Source organism: Neopsephotus bourkii, unplaced genomic scaffold (assembly GCF_033783945.1).
Source record: "Neopsephotus bourkii isolate Nb327-2 ecotype Australia unplaced genomic scaffold, CSIRO-AGI_Nbou_v1 NB_1287, whole genome shotgun sequence".
NCBI classification, from domain to species: domain Eukaryota; kingdom Metazoa; phylum Chordata; class Aves; order Psittaciformes; family Psittacidae; genus Neopsephotus; species Neopsephotus bourkii.
Window position 1 is genome coordinate 1,342,863 of NW_026901771.1, and position 15,243 is coordinate 1,358,105.

Below are 15,243 nucleotides of genomic sequence, written 5' to 3' on the forward strand. Positions count from 1 at the left end.
TTTCAGAGTTGTTTCTTTGGAGCTGGTTTTAATGGCTGATATCCTTGTGTGCTGTAAGGTCGTGCATGTGAGTGGAATAACGAAAGTGTAGGCGAGGGGTCCTCTGAGCTACTAACGCCTTCTTTCCAGTCTCCTCCTCTTCCATTGTGCTTTTTGCAGTACTGTGTTGCAGCTGACTAGCTGGGTGATTTGTGAATCATGGATCCATTGGCCCCTTTCTGCGTGGAATGTTTATGGAGTTAAGCTTGATGCTTTAAAGATTAAAGAGCTCTCCTGCAGCCCAGCACACAAGCTGACTAGAGCTTCCACTGTATAAAGGGGAACTGGAGAAGAGCACATGTAAGAGATGGAAATGTGGGGAGAGAACAGCAGCTAGAGAAGTTTGTAAGATGAGATCAGCAGTCCGTAAAGATGAGTACAGTATGGTTGGTGACAGCCAGCATGGCTTCACTAAGGGGAAATGCTGCCTGACCAGTTTGGTGGCCTTCTATGATGGGGCTACAGAACTGACGGCTAGGGGCAAAGCAGCTGATGTCGTCAGCCTGGACTTGTGCAAAGCATTCGAGACTGTTCTGCACAACATCCTTGTCTTTAAACTGAGAGACATGAATTTGGTGGATGGAGCCTTTAATGATCGAGCCTAAGCCTTTCATGTTTCCAGATTTTGCTCTACAATTAAATTCTCCTTTTCCTTTCCTCTTTGCAGGCAATTGACAAGTATTGCCGAGTCAGCGGTGGCTTTTCTGGTGTCAAGGATGTCTATTCCTCATCTCCTACATATGATGATGTACAGCAGAGTTTTTTCCTTGCTGAAACTTTGAAGTAAGTTCTCTTCACTCTTGCCTCTGACTCTAAAAGCTACCCACATGATTCAAGAAGAATGGGGTGGCTCAGCAAATAATCCCTTGTCTTGTCAGGGTGGTTTATGCATTGGGCTCTCTTTTCTTCCCAGCTTTAGGGTCCCAGATAGCCCTTCTACCAGCAGAAAATACAAGTGGAATTTCCCAAACAAGACACTTACACTGGGAGAGCTTTAGTTTTAAAGACAGATACACTGACTTGACATGTCACATACAAGTATGTGCTAAGCTCTGATATTGTAGAACATGTTTCTCCTCTGTGAGTCACTGGAAAGGAGTAAATGCATAGAACAGAAGTCCTTCATGCCCTTGAATGACTGTGTCCCATAATTTTTCTAGAATGCTTTTTTAGTGTAAGCAAGAGTTTCAGGCTTATTTTATAATCTCTTACATACTTACATGCATATTTTTCATTTTAGACAAATCAGTAGGGCATCTGTAGTCCACCCTGCATAAGCTAACACACTCCTGCATATTTGATTCAAGGTAAAAATGTTTAAAGTCATTCGTCTTCCACCATGCTTCTATTTAATAACAAGAAATGCTGTCGTAACCTCTGACTTACAGACATGATACAGCATAAAAAAACTAGCATAAAGATAGGCATATATTAGGGGGATTTTATTAAATCTGAGCTAGCGCGTACTCATCTCCTCCATCACTGACACAAACCAGCCATCACGAGCACTCTTGTCACATGGTTGTGATCACTCTGGGGTTTTGCCTGGAAAGCAGTGCCTTCTAATGTGTGACAATTTTCCTGATACCTAAGTTACGTCAGTAAATTTAGTTATATTGTTCTGGCATTGAAATCTACCAGGATTCCTGAATTACCTTCCTGAAACCTTGTGAATGGACTGCTTCTGGAAGAAAAGTGTCTGAGAGGGCTATATTCCCTACCCTTTATTTTTACTCCTGTGTAACACCTAGGAGAATGTTTTAGTTGGGTAAATTCATAGCCAGAAGCCACTGCTGGCAGTGTGAATGAAGCCAGAACTGCTATTAGGAGTTGTTGCTTCTGCTCATCTATCTACACCGCTTTATGCCGATGTGTGGTAGAAGGGATGATACACCACTTTGTCAGCAGCAGGGATGCATTGAGGTGCCCTTTCTGTCTTTACGACACAGTTGTATGACAAAGAAACAGTTGCAACCACTTGGCAGTCTTGCATGTCATGCAGGCTTGCAGAATAAACAGGGTTTCTATGCAGACTTTACAGTATCGGCAATCTTAAATGTTCAGGCTTTAGCTGAAGCTGTTGTATGTGAAGATTGATTTTGGGTATTGGGAGCTCAAAATGCAGCAGAGAGAAAGCAGGTCCTGAAAGTGGCAGTACGGGTGTCTGCTTCAGGCAACCGCAACATGTTTCACTGGCAAGACGGGGCTCTGAGTTCATTGTGTAAAGGGGAGTCTGGCTATTCTGTTCTTGTCTCCTTACCAAATTGCTCTCCATGGTCAGAATCCTTTGTTACCCCATGTTATCATTATAAAAAGGAAGCCACTGCTGCTTCCTCTGTTGTCTAATTTTATTTCACTTACTCTTTCATTTTCTGGAGACAAAAAGCTGTACTCCCAGAGAGAGAGGCAGCAGTTTCAAATGGGTCCAGTCAGAGAAGCAATACCTCCCCAGGAGCTGATCTGATGTGATAGATCTGCCTATAAAAGCTAAATTGGAGAATGAAATCTGCTCCTAAGGGACTTCGTGGTGACAAGGCTGACCTTTGAAGTATCACCAGAATCCTGTCTGCATCTTAAATAATCACAAGGGTATCTGAAAGTTCACTGATGCATCACTCAGATATACTGCAGTGAAATCACTGTAGAAGAAGACAGTTCTAGGAAAGAACTCAGAAATTTTTATTGACTTTTGGTTTGGGTCACTTCCTATTTGTGAAACAAAACAAAGTTTTATCGAAGAGCTCGGTGTTAGATGCCTGATGTTTATGCGATTGGCATAGCCAAACCAGAAACTGGTATCACCTTGGGATAAAATAGAGAACATGAGGTCAGGATAGCGCAGATGGCAATGAAAATAAAGGCAGAAGGATTGGGTGTAATGCCATAAGGAAAATGAAAATGTCCCTCAGAAGGGGGGCATAAAATGTGTGTTATGGAATGCCTACAGTGATCTTTTCTGCTGTGGTAAATTCTGCATCTGTGTTTCCCTGAAATTCAAAATCGATACCTCTGCCAAACATGCTCTGTTGCTGCTTGGATACTTTGGCTCAGCACATATACTGGGCAAATTATGGGAGTTTGGCCAGTAGGAGTGGCAAGAAGGTAGCTATTGAGTGGGAAGGAGCAAGATGTAGAAATAGGTTGCTAAGTTATTCAAAGGAAAAATGTGAATCAAGTTACGAAGGTGAATTTGAGTAAGGTGAAACATTGCTGCTGTGGCGAGAAAGAGTTTGGAGAACTACAGAGGGAGAAAGCAAGGTAGGAGTAAGGAGGAAAGAAAAGGAATGACGCTTTAAAGACATGAAAAATGTAGAGAATGAGACTAGACATGCAGGACAAAACTGAATCATCTCAACTAGAAATTTTCATCTCTAAGCAGTTAACTGGGGAGGAAGGGAAGGAGAAGTACAGCTTCACTTACTGAGTTGTTCTGCAGAGAGAGAAAGAGAAGTACAGCTTCACTCACTGAGTTGTTCTGCAGATACAACTGGTAAATAAAGGCCACAGGAGAATGATCAAGTAGTGACACATGGCTGCAGACAGTAGACGCTATGAGCCCCTGACTGAGAGAGAGCAAAGTAGGAGCAGCCCCAGCAGAACGAAGGCAGAACCACATGTGTGCATATTCTGACTGTGACAGAGCCCACTAATGGGAATGATGCCCTTTCCTAGTCACATGCTGCAAGACCTGTTGTTTTCTGGACAGCAGGAGAGCAAGCTACTGCAGGATCTGAGAAATCCTGTGCAGCCATGATGTTACACTTGCAGTCAGGTTTCCTGTAACAGTACAAATAAATGTCGTTTGAATTTTAGCAGTTGAGTTTGGAAGCCTTGACAAAGATCTCTTCCACCAATATCTTCTACAAAGTATAGCACAGCCACATCAAAAGGGTGTATTAAGAAAAAAGAACCAAGAAATACTCTTCATCCATGTATGTCTAGAAACCTTAATCTTGTTCCATGCTTCATTTACTCTGCATTGCTTTATAATGTACAATGTTTATGAATCCCCTCTGCACAATATATTGGCCCATTTCCTCCCACCAGAAGCTGAACCATCTTCCAGCATGGCATTGACAAGTCAGATACCTGGCTTCTCTTGTGCTTCTTTGAAATCTTTGATTTGGATTAAATCATTTCCAGGTGGGTTTACTCTATAAAGAAGACTTTTTTGCCAACTTAATCTCTGCTCCCCTGTCCCCCAAATCCTTTTGCTTGATACCTTGATGTTTGTTTTACATTACAAGCCTTCAAAAGGAGTCTTGAAAAACAAGTTACTTGGAAAGATTAAAATGTTGCCTTTATAACAACTTTTCGTTGAAGGGCTTGATCATGATGAAAATGACTCTTCAGATCATTATAAAGAAGAAGGTTGTGTAGGTGCTATACAAAGACTGAAAGCAAGTAACTTGTTTATAGCTTTAGCTGCTGACTGGTGGGGCCTGAAGCTGCTGTGTCACCCCTGCTTATGTATTGCTCTGCTTTAACACCCACTGTTTTCCCTTTCTCTCTTAATGTCTAGGTATTTGTATCTGCTGTTCTCCAATGATGACCTTCTACCATTAGACAACTGGGTTTTTAACACGGAAGCTCATCCTCTGCCTGTTTTACATTTAGCCAACACCACACTATCAGGAAACCCTACATATCGATAAAAACAGCTCTATGAAGAGAAAGAGAGACTGTTTTCAGCTCTGTTTTGTTTACATGGACCACTTGAGACTTTTAAGCAGGAGAGGAGACAGACGATTGCTAAAACTAGACCTCTGAGTCAAGCACGTACCAGCGTGAGAAATGAAGCTCTTCAGCATATAGATAAGTTAAAAGTTCTGTTTTATACATGACCAAAACACATTAGTGTGATATTTGCAGGACAGAGACTTCATGCGCTTCGAACCTTAGCAAGACATGGAATCTGTTGTTTAATAGGAGCACAGCAGCGTAAGGAAGAAGAGGCCCTCCCGTCTAGGGAGAGAAACTTGCTGCTGCTGCTGTTCTAAACAAGGAACACACACCAGTCACCTCTTCAGATCAGGTGGCTTCCAAATACCTAGATTTTCCTTTTCTTTTTTATTTTTTATTTGTTTGAGGATGGCATGAACAAAGCAACAACAAAAGCAACATCCCTGCACCAGCAGCAGCAGGATTTGAATTGCTTTCTGTACCTCTCTGAATTTCCTAAGGAGCACCTGCTTGTCCAGACTGGCAGCCATTCTCAGGGCCACTAACCTATTCAAGCTAAACTTTAAACCATAAAAACTATTGCCTCCTCCTTTTCCCCTTTTCAGAATAATGCTGAAAGATCTGTGTTGTATGCTTGCAACCAAAAAACCCCATTTAGTAGGCATTTGCTTTGTAGCTCTCTGTCAGCAACACGGGCTTTGTTCATTTGGCAAGCTACAGTCAGAATCTGGAGCGAGTTGCAGGGGTAGGAAGGAACCTGAGCTTCCCTTCCTCAGAAATCATGTCACATGGAAAAAAAACACTCTTCTATTAGTCCTAGTTCTTTTAGCTAAAAAAAACAGAGATGACAAAATGAGAAAAACTGTCTCTCATGATTTCTATAGGTGGATACAATAGATGGTACTTAAAAATGTTCTCTCCCCTTGAGCCAAGCAGCAGGAGTTTGTTGGTTTATACTTTTATAAACAATCTAGATTTTTCCTGAAAGTTAAATTTCCTCAGTTGGATACTGTTGACAGAACCTTCTTTGCAGGTTTGTGTATGACAGAAGCCCAAAGCTGCCTTTGATTTAATTTAGAAAACTGCTGCCAAATCAGTGTGATCTTCTTAGGAAACATCTCTGACATAGGGGTAGAAAAAGAAACTAAAGTCTCTTTTCCCATTAGTTTATGAGAAATGAGATGCTGCTACCTGCATGTTTTGGGTTTTTTTTTTCCAAGAGCTCCTGGGCTGTGCTGTGCATCACTTACATGGAGTCTGCTTCAGTCTTTACTTAGTTCCTAAAAGAAATTTTAGTCTCTTCAGGTACATCTCTATCTCTTTTTTTTCCTTTTAGCTGTTTTTCCAGGATCCTTACAGCTCAAATTATTCTTTCTATTCCCCTTTATAGCTCTCAAATCCTTTTGCCATGGTGACTGACCCCTTTGCTGAAAAGGAGCTGTGAGGTGCTCCTTTCCCTCCTATTTAGCGCACAGGTTGAGTCTTTAAAAGATCTTGATTGTGTTTTCATACTGAAGTGAATGGTAGAACTCTTTAGTGAGCTACAGCAGTAAAGCATCAGATAGAAAGGGAGTGAGTGCTTTTTTTCCCTTCAAAAGATGTTTTTATATGAAGTTTTATATAGAAAAGCTTTTCTATCATATCTGACTGTACATTATAGTAGAATGTCCCCCATAAAATTTTCCTTCACTCGTCTCTGACACTAACTTGGACATAGAAATCATGATGTAAGAAAAAAATGCTATCAGATGGTTTTTTCCAGACAGTTTCTTTATTTTCAGAGGGGGAAGACACAGAGCTTGGAGAAAACTCCAGTCTCTGTGTTTTTACCTTAATACCAGTCGCTTAGTTATTCTAAGTTGAAGCAGTAGCTTAAAAATAATTGCAGAACCAAGAAAGTAATTGATACAGTAAATAATACTGAATCAAGTAATTTTTTATCTAAAATCAGAAGTCAGTTAATAAATGGATTCTTCTTACCAGTCCCACATTAACTTATTTTTCTAATTGGTATTCAGTGGCTTACTGAAGAGCTGGTCATTTTCCATTTCCCAAAGTTCAGATAGGTTGTATTTTCAAATTGAGTTTTTTTCCCATTACTAGTTTAAAACTGCACTTGATTTCATTGTTCTCTTCAACTTCTCCAGGTACAAAGGAGAAAGAGGAAAAGCAGATTCTTCCATTTAAAAAAATAAATACAAAAAAAAGCAGCACTTTCCATCCCGTAACATCCATTCTCATACATCTCCTGATGAATACACATGTAGAATGGCTGCCAGTCTGTTCAGGGGAAGGGCAAGGACAGAATTCTGGAGTCCCAGAAACAGCAAACTTCTTATTGTTGCTCCTCTAGCCCCTGTCGTGAATTAAAGAGTAGCCCTTCAAATTAGTTCCTCCATGAATCCCAATGGGTTTAACTCATCGCCACAAGAATGCTTGCATTGAGGACCTAAGCTGTTTCATGTTCAGGAATGGTATTTTTCTCAAAGCAGACATACAGCACTGCTATTTCTTCTTTGTGTAGATGAGCAGCAGGTACCAAATAAAGAACACTTTTTTCCCATTTTCCGGTTACCCCGATGGCTATCACTTTTTGTGACAATGTCTGCCACTTTTTAAAACACAAGTCTATCAAAAATAATGAATTTAAGGACTAATTACTGTGTCATTCACGAATCTCATCCTGAGATTTCCCTAGAGTAAGCTGAGTTTGGAGGTAAAGGGTTCTGGGCAAGTTGTGTGCATAATAACCAAGCACTGTGGATATTGAAACCTCTACTGTGTCCTTGTCCTGAGTCCTTCACAGAGAAGTAGGTTCTGATGCGCAGAATGGTGTTACAATCCAAAGCTCAGACTGTTTCCCCTCTGGGTACAGAAGGTACAGTAGAATATTGCCATTTCATTCTGTTGCTGCTATCTTTCTTGAAGATAGAGTGTAAATTTAAGCACAAAATGACTTTTTAGTCCTAGTTGTTTCCAAGTCTTGCACTGTATTCTCTAACAAAACAATCCTCCTTTTCTTTAGAGAGCTGTCCCATTTTACCAATTTCTACAATACTCTCTCCCCTTACAGGATGAAATAAAGAACAGAAAATAATGTACGGTTTTGGCACACTGGATTTGGGCAAGAGCCTGGAAATCCCAGAATTGTCTATTTCCTGTTTGCATGCAGTCAAAACAAGGACGTTCAGTTCTTTTCCTAATCCAAGCCTTAAGCTTGACTGTTGTCAGGATCTGCAGTAAACTTTTTCCTAAGACTTGAGCTTGAGTTCTCAAAGCCAGATTTCTGCAGCTTCCACTGACCACCCTGGAGCTGTGTCCTGCAGTCAAGAAGTCAGCTTCTTAGCTTTGTCCTCTTAGCAAAACAAAAACCCCTGAATATGTGGGGTGTTCATTTTGCTGCACAATGTAGTCCTTAAAAATGGAATGTTTAAGAAAAGTATGAAAATTATTAAGTACCCTGGAATAAAGGGAAAAAATGGTAGTTCCCTGTGCCAGGCACAGCTTTGAGGCTTCTTTATCTCCCTAATACAAATCTGTGGATTGCTGTCTTCTACCTCCCAGTCACTGACGTATTCCTACCCAGTGTTTTACAAGATTTGAATGTGGAGTGTCTGAGTTCTGAAAAGCAAGACTACAAACTCCCTGTAATACCATCCTTTAAGGTTAATGGTCTACCAATGGTCTACCCTATGCTAATTCACATGTAAGCAAAGCCCTGCTGGGCTTTTGTTCATGTTTTTAAGGGGACAAATAAGAAACAGGCTTCTTGTTACCAGAGCAATATGAGAGTGAGCTCTTGATCCACACTGTAGTTTGGAGATCTGTTCACCCTGATAAGACATCCCTTTTCCACTCCTTGTATGTTGAGAAACAGTCTTCTGACTCAAGAGTGTAAGTTGCCATCCAAAGAGGAAACCCAAGCTCTTTTGCATAACCTATGTGCATACAGCTGTAGTAGAGATGATAAGCACTAGCTGCTTTGGCTGTCAGTCCCTTCTAACAGACTGCTCTGGAATTGCCCAGGGAAGTTGGGAACCATCACAGTCAAAGGAGACAGCCTGACTTGTTATGGTGAATTGTTGCCTTTAATCCTAATTGCTTGGTGGAGGTTGGATTTGAATTCTGCCTTTATTCTTGCTTTGTCTAAAATGGACAGATTATTTTTCCTCCAAAATAATGAAAGGGCAAAAGTCTGCCTTCTGATGTGGAAACCTTCTGCCTCTGACCTGGAATCCTGCATATGTACTTTTTACAGATTAAAAATAATATTGTATATAAAAAAGATTGAATAAAGAATGTCTTTAAGTGAAAAAGGTGCCATTTTTGTCCTTTGCCTCCAATAGCAACTTCCTGCAGCACTGGGCTGTGAAGTTGACCTGATTTCACAGGCTTGATGGTGCTGCAACTTTTCTTTCCCCTGTAGCTCTCCTAGGGACTTCGTCAAACACGTATCAGGTCTCCCTGTTGCAAAATTAAACCCATGTACCTGGCTTGCTTTGAACGGGTTGCTGTACTGCTCAGATTCCTCTCAATAGCAAGTTGAGGTTCTTTCTATATGCTGTTATGAAAGCCACCAATTCCCACAAACAGATCTACCCTTCTGTTACGTTTGTGTGGAAGTGGCTAAAAAGTTCAAAGATTCTAAATGGGGCAGGCAGAAAAGATGTTATTAAATGAACTTAATTCTCATAAGACACCTGGTTAAACCCCCAGCTTTTCTTGCTATTGAGTAGCCCAGTGGTGAATTGGGCAATTAATTCTGCCCATCCATTCCTCTGCCTTCTGCAAGAAGGAAGAAGTTTGTGGTTGTTTAATGCTGTTCACAGGGAAATTGCTGTGAGGAAATGACTTTGCATGAGCCTATTTTCCCCCTTGCACCTTTTGCTGATATAGCTCTCCATTTTGCAGTGCAGCAAGTGAATAACCTGATTCGCTTTTTGATTCGCATTAGCTGTAGATAATGCTTACTGCCTGACATCAGCCATACTGCTCATATGCAGTGCTTTGTTTCCATGGCGTGCCACGACTGTCATCCTGTCCTGTTTTGGTGCTTTGTATCTGATCAAAGAATCATCTTGGTTGGAAAAGACCTTTAAGATCATCAAGTCCAACTGTTCCCCAGCACTGCCAAGTCCACCACTATCCCATGCCACTAAGGGCCTCATCTATCACCCTTTTGGTGATGCTCAGACTTCCCAGGGTGCTTCTGCCTCAGGATGCATGAGCTCCTTCAGAATTACTTCATAAGAGAAAATTGCTTATGAAGTGCTGTAATTCAGTGCAGCACATAACACAAGGTATATGCCTGCCCTCCTGGTGTGTCATCCATCTCCAGATCCAGTTATGCCTTCAGCTTTCTACACAACCACTGCGTGTTCATGATGCACCCAATGTCCTACCACAGTGCCATTGGCAATGCAGTGTTTTTTGCATCCACTGAACTTCCCGTGGTGTGCTCAACCCTTAAGCCACCTCACCGAAATTCACTTCTTGTAGCAAAGCATGTTTGCTGTGTCTATCCATGGCATTCTGTTTCAGCCTCTGAGCACTGACACACAAAGCCTTGCCTCCTGGTCTAGTACTACCAAGCTCTCTCTCCTTCTGTAGAACATTTTGGCCAGTGCCGAAGGCTATCCTCACTGCTCTTCGGATGGGATCCTTTGTGGTTGCACTGCATTATCTTTGCCTCTTCAAGTTAAGTGCTTCATCCCTCTACTTCTGTCTTTTCTGAAACACACCTATTTTGCATGTCCTTTATCCAAGGATACATAGCAAATATCCTCAAATATCCTCTTACTTCTCCTTTGCTGCTCTGCCTGCATGGCACCCTCCCCCCTTCCTTCCCTCATATACTCTGTGTGTGCTCCTTCCTGGAGACCATGCGCCTTTCCTCTGCATGTTAATTAGCTTTATTTTAAAATCCTAAAATTAATCCTTAATGGGCTATTTTTAGCTTTCATCTCGTAGCTCTGGGAGTTGGCTTCTGTCCTTGCAAAGCCATAGGCATTCTGTGGGCTTTGGAAAGGGAACATTCCGCTGTTGGTACCGGTTCACATGTGGATGAGGTTGTGTGCTTGCCTACATTTTCAGGTACCTCAATCAAAGATACAGGAGGTCCCTTCCTGACCCACATTTACAAAATCCCTTTCCTTTGTGCTGTTACCTCTTTCTAGGACAGGTCAAGTGTAAAATGCCATTGGATCAGAAAAAGGAAACCCTTTCTTATCTACATGGATGGGAGTAATTGGTTCACGTTTGCTATGCTGGTTGAGTAGAATAGAATGTAAATGAATAGAAAATCACCAAAATACTTGCTCTGAAGTTTTTTAATGTGGTTATCTGATGAACTTCCACCACCAGACTTGCTGCGGCTGAATCAGAAAGAGATTGCAGTGTGTTGAAACACAGTGCTAACAACATACGACCCCAGTCTCTTTTATCTGAAGATTTGTTATTGAACAAGAAATGAGAATATGATGCTAAAATAGAAGAGTGGTACAGACCACAAATAGTCCTTTGTGCAATGATTCTTGCACAGCAAAGTAAAGATCATCAGTACCCTCAGAGACAAAGATGCCATCTGTTTCATGCTCTTACATTCTATTTTGCCCATACTTGCATACGGCTCATCTTGTCCTTTGTTTGGGTACATATCCCGTTATTACTTGAGGTGCTTTGTGAGTTATTTCTACGCTCATTTATGTTTACATCAAGGGATTTCCTTGGCAGGTCACTGGGATTTTTTGCAAGTGTCCTGTTAAATCTGTATTGACACAGTTATAAATGTTTAAACTTTAGCCAAGCAAGTCATTTCAAAGAACCCATACATCATTGGTGTAAGTATGATCAAATCTTAGAACCAGTGTTACTTGAGCAACCATTCCTATCAAACTGATGCTATAGTCTGCTAAAGACTTATGCCAAGCTTCTGTAACCTCAGACGCTGTAATCCAACTTCTGGCACAGCAAAGTTAGCTTTTCAGGCTCTGTTTAGGTATATTTCAATTGAAGTGGAAATTTCCCCCAGGAAAAAAACTCCCACAAATCTTTGCATAGCCGCCAGTCATCAGCTTGTGGATTAATGGCTTTCCTCTGAAGCAGACTTCGATGAGTTCAGTGACAACAGGGGAAAATTTACTGCCACATTCAGGAGACATTGTTCCATCGATTTCTTTATTAGCTTTAATAATACACAGATGCTGCTTTTCCAGGTGTGCAGTCTAAGTAAACCTTTCTGTGTATTACCTCTGATTTCCTCCAGTTCCTGCTGCTGCTATTTCTTAATAAAGCAGAAGTCTATGAGGAAAACATCAACTCCTTTGCAGAGCATGGTGCATAGCCCTGGAGATGTTCCCTCTGAGCAGGTTATGTTCAGTGCCAGATGCTTGTCAGCTGCATCAGAAAAATGCTCTGCCCACATCCATATTTTATGCCTGCAGTAGAAACTTCTTTGCCAGCTTGAGCTGTCAGTAAAAGGCCACTGGTACGGCTGTACTCCAGTGCTGGTACCACCTTGCTCACCTCTCTGTTAACTGATGTGTTCAAGACACATATCCAGGCTAGTCTGCCCCAAATTTGAAAGGTACGATTTGTTTTCAGTCATGGTGTCAGACTGACTTCCAAAATGGAGAATATGAGGTTCAAATGTCAGACTCTCATCATCTGCCTCCCAAATCCTGAACCTCCTCTGTGTGTGTAACACCTACTGCAGCTGTCTGACCAGGATGTGCCCAGTGCCCTGGTTCAGTAACCAGCAAGGTTCAGCAGACCCAGCCAAGTGCAGGGGACACAGCATCATGTTCTGAACTGATCAACGCAAAGGACAGTGGCAAGTTTGTGATGTGGGACATGAACTGTGACCGTGAGGAGACTTATTCCTGGTTGGGGGCAAACACACCTCATGGGAGGGCTCGGTAACTTCTGTGGATACTGTGGGATTGCAACTGGTTCCTGATGAGGAAAGGCTGTAGTTGAGTTTTTGGCTGCTTGACAGCACCTGTTTTTCAAACACTGAGTCAGGCTGCAAGAATCCTGAGAGTGCTTCTAGATAACACCTTTGAGGATCTTTTTCCATGTCTTCAGTTGTTTTGGGTTTTTTACCTTCAGCCTTTGGGTCACTCATAGTTTAATATTTCTGAGTTCTTCCCTTCCCTTTTCTTTCAGAATGATGAGAAACACTTCTAGGAAGAAAAGGAAAAGGAAAAGGAAAAGTTGTCACATCTCTGGTAGAGTCTCCAGCCTCAGGAAATGATCAAGGGTGGGCACTGCTGCATTAAGCTTGCCCTGAGCACAGATACAGATACTAAAGAAAGGCCAACTTGCTGTTTGGAAAGCAAATGTTTTTTAACTTCAATCTGACACAGACACAGATTTTCATTCTCCAGACAGAGCAGGCAATTTCTCCTATTTACTGCTCTGCTCCCAATGCAATTGGCAACATCCTGTTTTCAGTGAGATGGCTTGCAGCAACCAACTACAAACCACAACACTGAATAATGTGATGTCCCAGTACAATGTGCTGTGATGTAAATGTGAGCCCCACAATTATTGTAGGGTTATCGCACTGGTCTTTATACAGGTAGGTTTATTTTTCCACTCCAAAGTGAATAATGAATGGGAGTCATACAAGTGATCTTCATCACTTATAGCTCTTCCACCACTTGCTGCAGGAGTGCTGGAGGGACAAGGGAAGGACAACTTAGCATCACAGCTACACACAGCATCACTCCCACTTGAGCAATCTTTAGAGGAAGAACAAGAGATCTTTTCTTGAAATAGACCCATCACATCAAGCATCTGTTTCAAGCCACACTGTGAAATTTTGATTTGTAAGTGGGGTTGCAAAGCACCCAAGATCGTTAGCAGGAGCGGAGGGAGGATAAACACTTGCATGGATGCTGGACATGATATATCAGTCTTAATCCTTTGGCTCTGTTTGCCGGAATCTACTGTACTCAGTAGCAGGCAGCATGCCGCAGCAAGCTTGCACTGTGTTATCTGTGATAAAAGTGCAGGTTCTGTGAACACAGAAGCTCAGCAGCCAGAATATTAAATTGAGCTTCGCAGCGCGAGTGAGGGGAAACTATCCCTTAAAGATACCATCTTGTGGTAGTAAGAGGCATAGACCGACAGCACCAGCAGAGCTAAACTGCGCGAAACAAGCATCACTCCTACCGCCAAGCTGAGCATAAACTCCTGCCTTTCCAAGCAAAGGATGCCTCCGAGGAGTAAGCACTAGGCTCAGATCTTACTCTGACCAGATTCCCATTCCAGTGGGAATAAACTTCCTGTAAGCAGGAATAGCTTGTCCTGGAGACTGAAGGAAGGGATGTGGTAGCAAGAAATAGGGAGGAAGTTCAGCAAAAGAGGAATTCAGTACTTAGAAATTTGACTGTTGGGGGCATGGCCCTTGGAGAGATGAAGATGTCCCACTGTCCTACTGAGAAGGCAGAAATGATAAAGTAAGCTCTGGCAGTGGGAGCCTGTATTCATGAAATGAGTCACTGAACTGCAGAAGAAATGTTGTTTTATATTTGCTCTGGCAGCGTATGTAGGTATTTTAGCAGCTCTGTTAAACCTGGGCAAAGATGTCCCAGTTTTCTGGTTCGTGTTGTAATATGCCAGCTCTCTGATGTATTAAGTGCCTTCCCCTATTAAATAGCCGCTCTTCTTCTCTTGTTCTCTCCACTCCTTTCCTGCTCTATTTCCATGTGCCCGAATTGTCCTTTCTACTACTCCTACTTCAGCGACAGAGCAGCCATGGCTGCACCCATCATTACACTGGACTGTAGAATAAAATATCACTAGCCTAGAAAACAGTGGGTGTTACTGTGTTAAACACCTTCTTTGTACTTTTCTAAGCAGGGTTTGATAACCTCCTCCCGCAGTATTTTGTCTCACACAAAAGAGAAAGACCCTTATTCCACCCTGGAGGCAATGGAGATAACGGTGTATATGTAAGTATATGGAGCTGATCAATAGCTTTATGAGCAGCACTCCGAGGTCTATGGATTTTACATACTTGGGAATCTTTTGGAGGCTTATGGCCTGCTCAGAGCCTTCTTCCTGAGAACAGAGTGAAAGCAGGAAACGGGAAGGGAGTGGAGTATGAATGGTGGTAACTGGAGGGACAAAGACTTCAAAGGGCCCCAGATGGGGCTGGAAATGGACACAGAAATGGAAGGAACCCAAGGGGAACTGAGTATGTACAGAGGGGAATGGAAAGGAGCCATTTGGTGAGAAAAAGCCAACAATGTAGGGGACTGGAAGGGGAAAGAATGTGAATGGTGAGGCTCAAGGGAAGAAGACATGAACAGAGGGGCTGTAGATAAACAGATTTATCACCAGGGAGGTCTAAACAGAATAAGAACATGAAGGGAGAGGAAAAGCACTGATGGAGGGAGCAGGAGAGGAAGAGAGCTCCCATCAGAGGGCAGTAGGGTATAGGGTTAGTGCAAGGGGGCTAAACCCTGGGGATTTGACTTCTGGTGGTGTGAAGGCAGAGAGCAAAGGGGCTGG

The 15,243-nt window shown here is 42.2% G+C and overlaps 1 protein-coding gene across 1 annotated transcript in view; it reads left to right on the plus strand.

Moving 5' to 3' along the window:
• Nucleotides 1-7,317, plus strand: part of MAN1A2 (mannosidase alpha class 1A member 2) — a 129,118-nt gene extending 121,801 nt beyond the window's left edge. The window contains exons 12-13 of the mRNA XM_061365357.1: nt 707-822; nt 4,562-7,317. Coding sequence (XP_061221341.1) covers nt 707-822; nt 4,562-4,694 — 249 coding nt within the window. The 3' untranslated portion in view covers nt 4,695-7,317. The remainder of the gene's footprint in view (nt 1-706; nt 823-4,561) is intronic.
• The last annotated feature ends 7,926 nt before the right edge of the window (nt 7,318-15,243 follow it).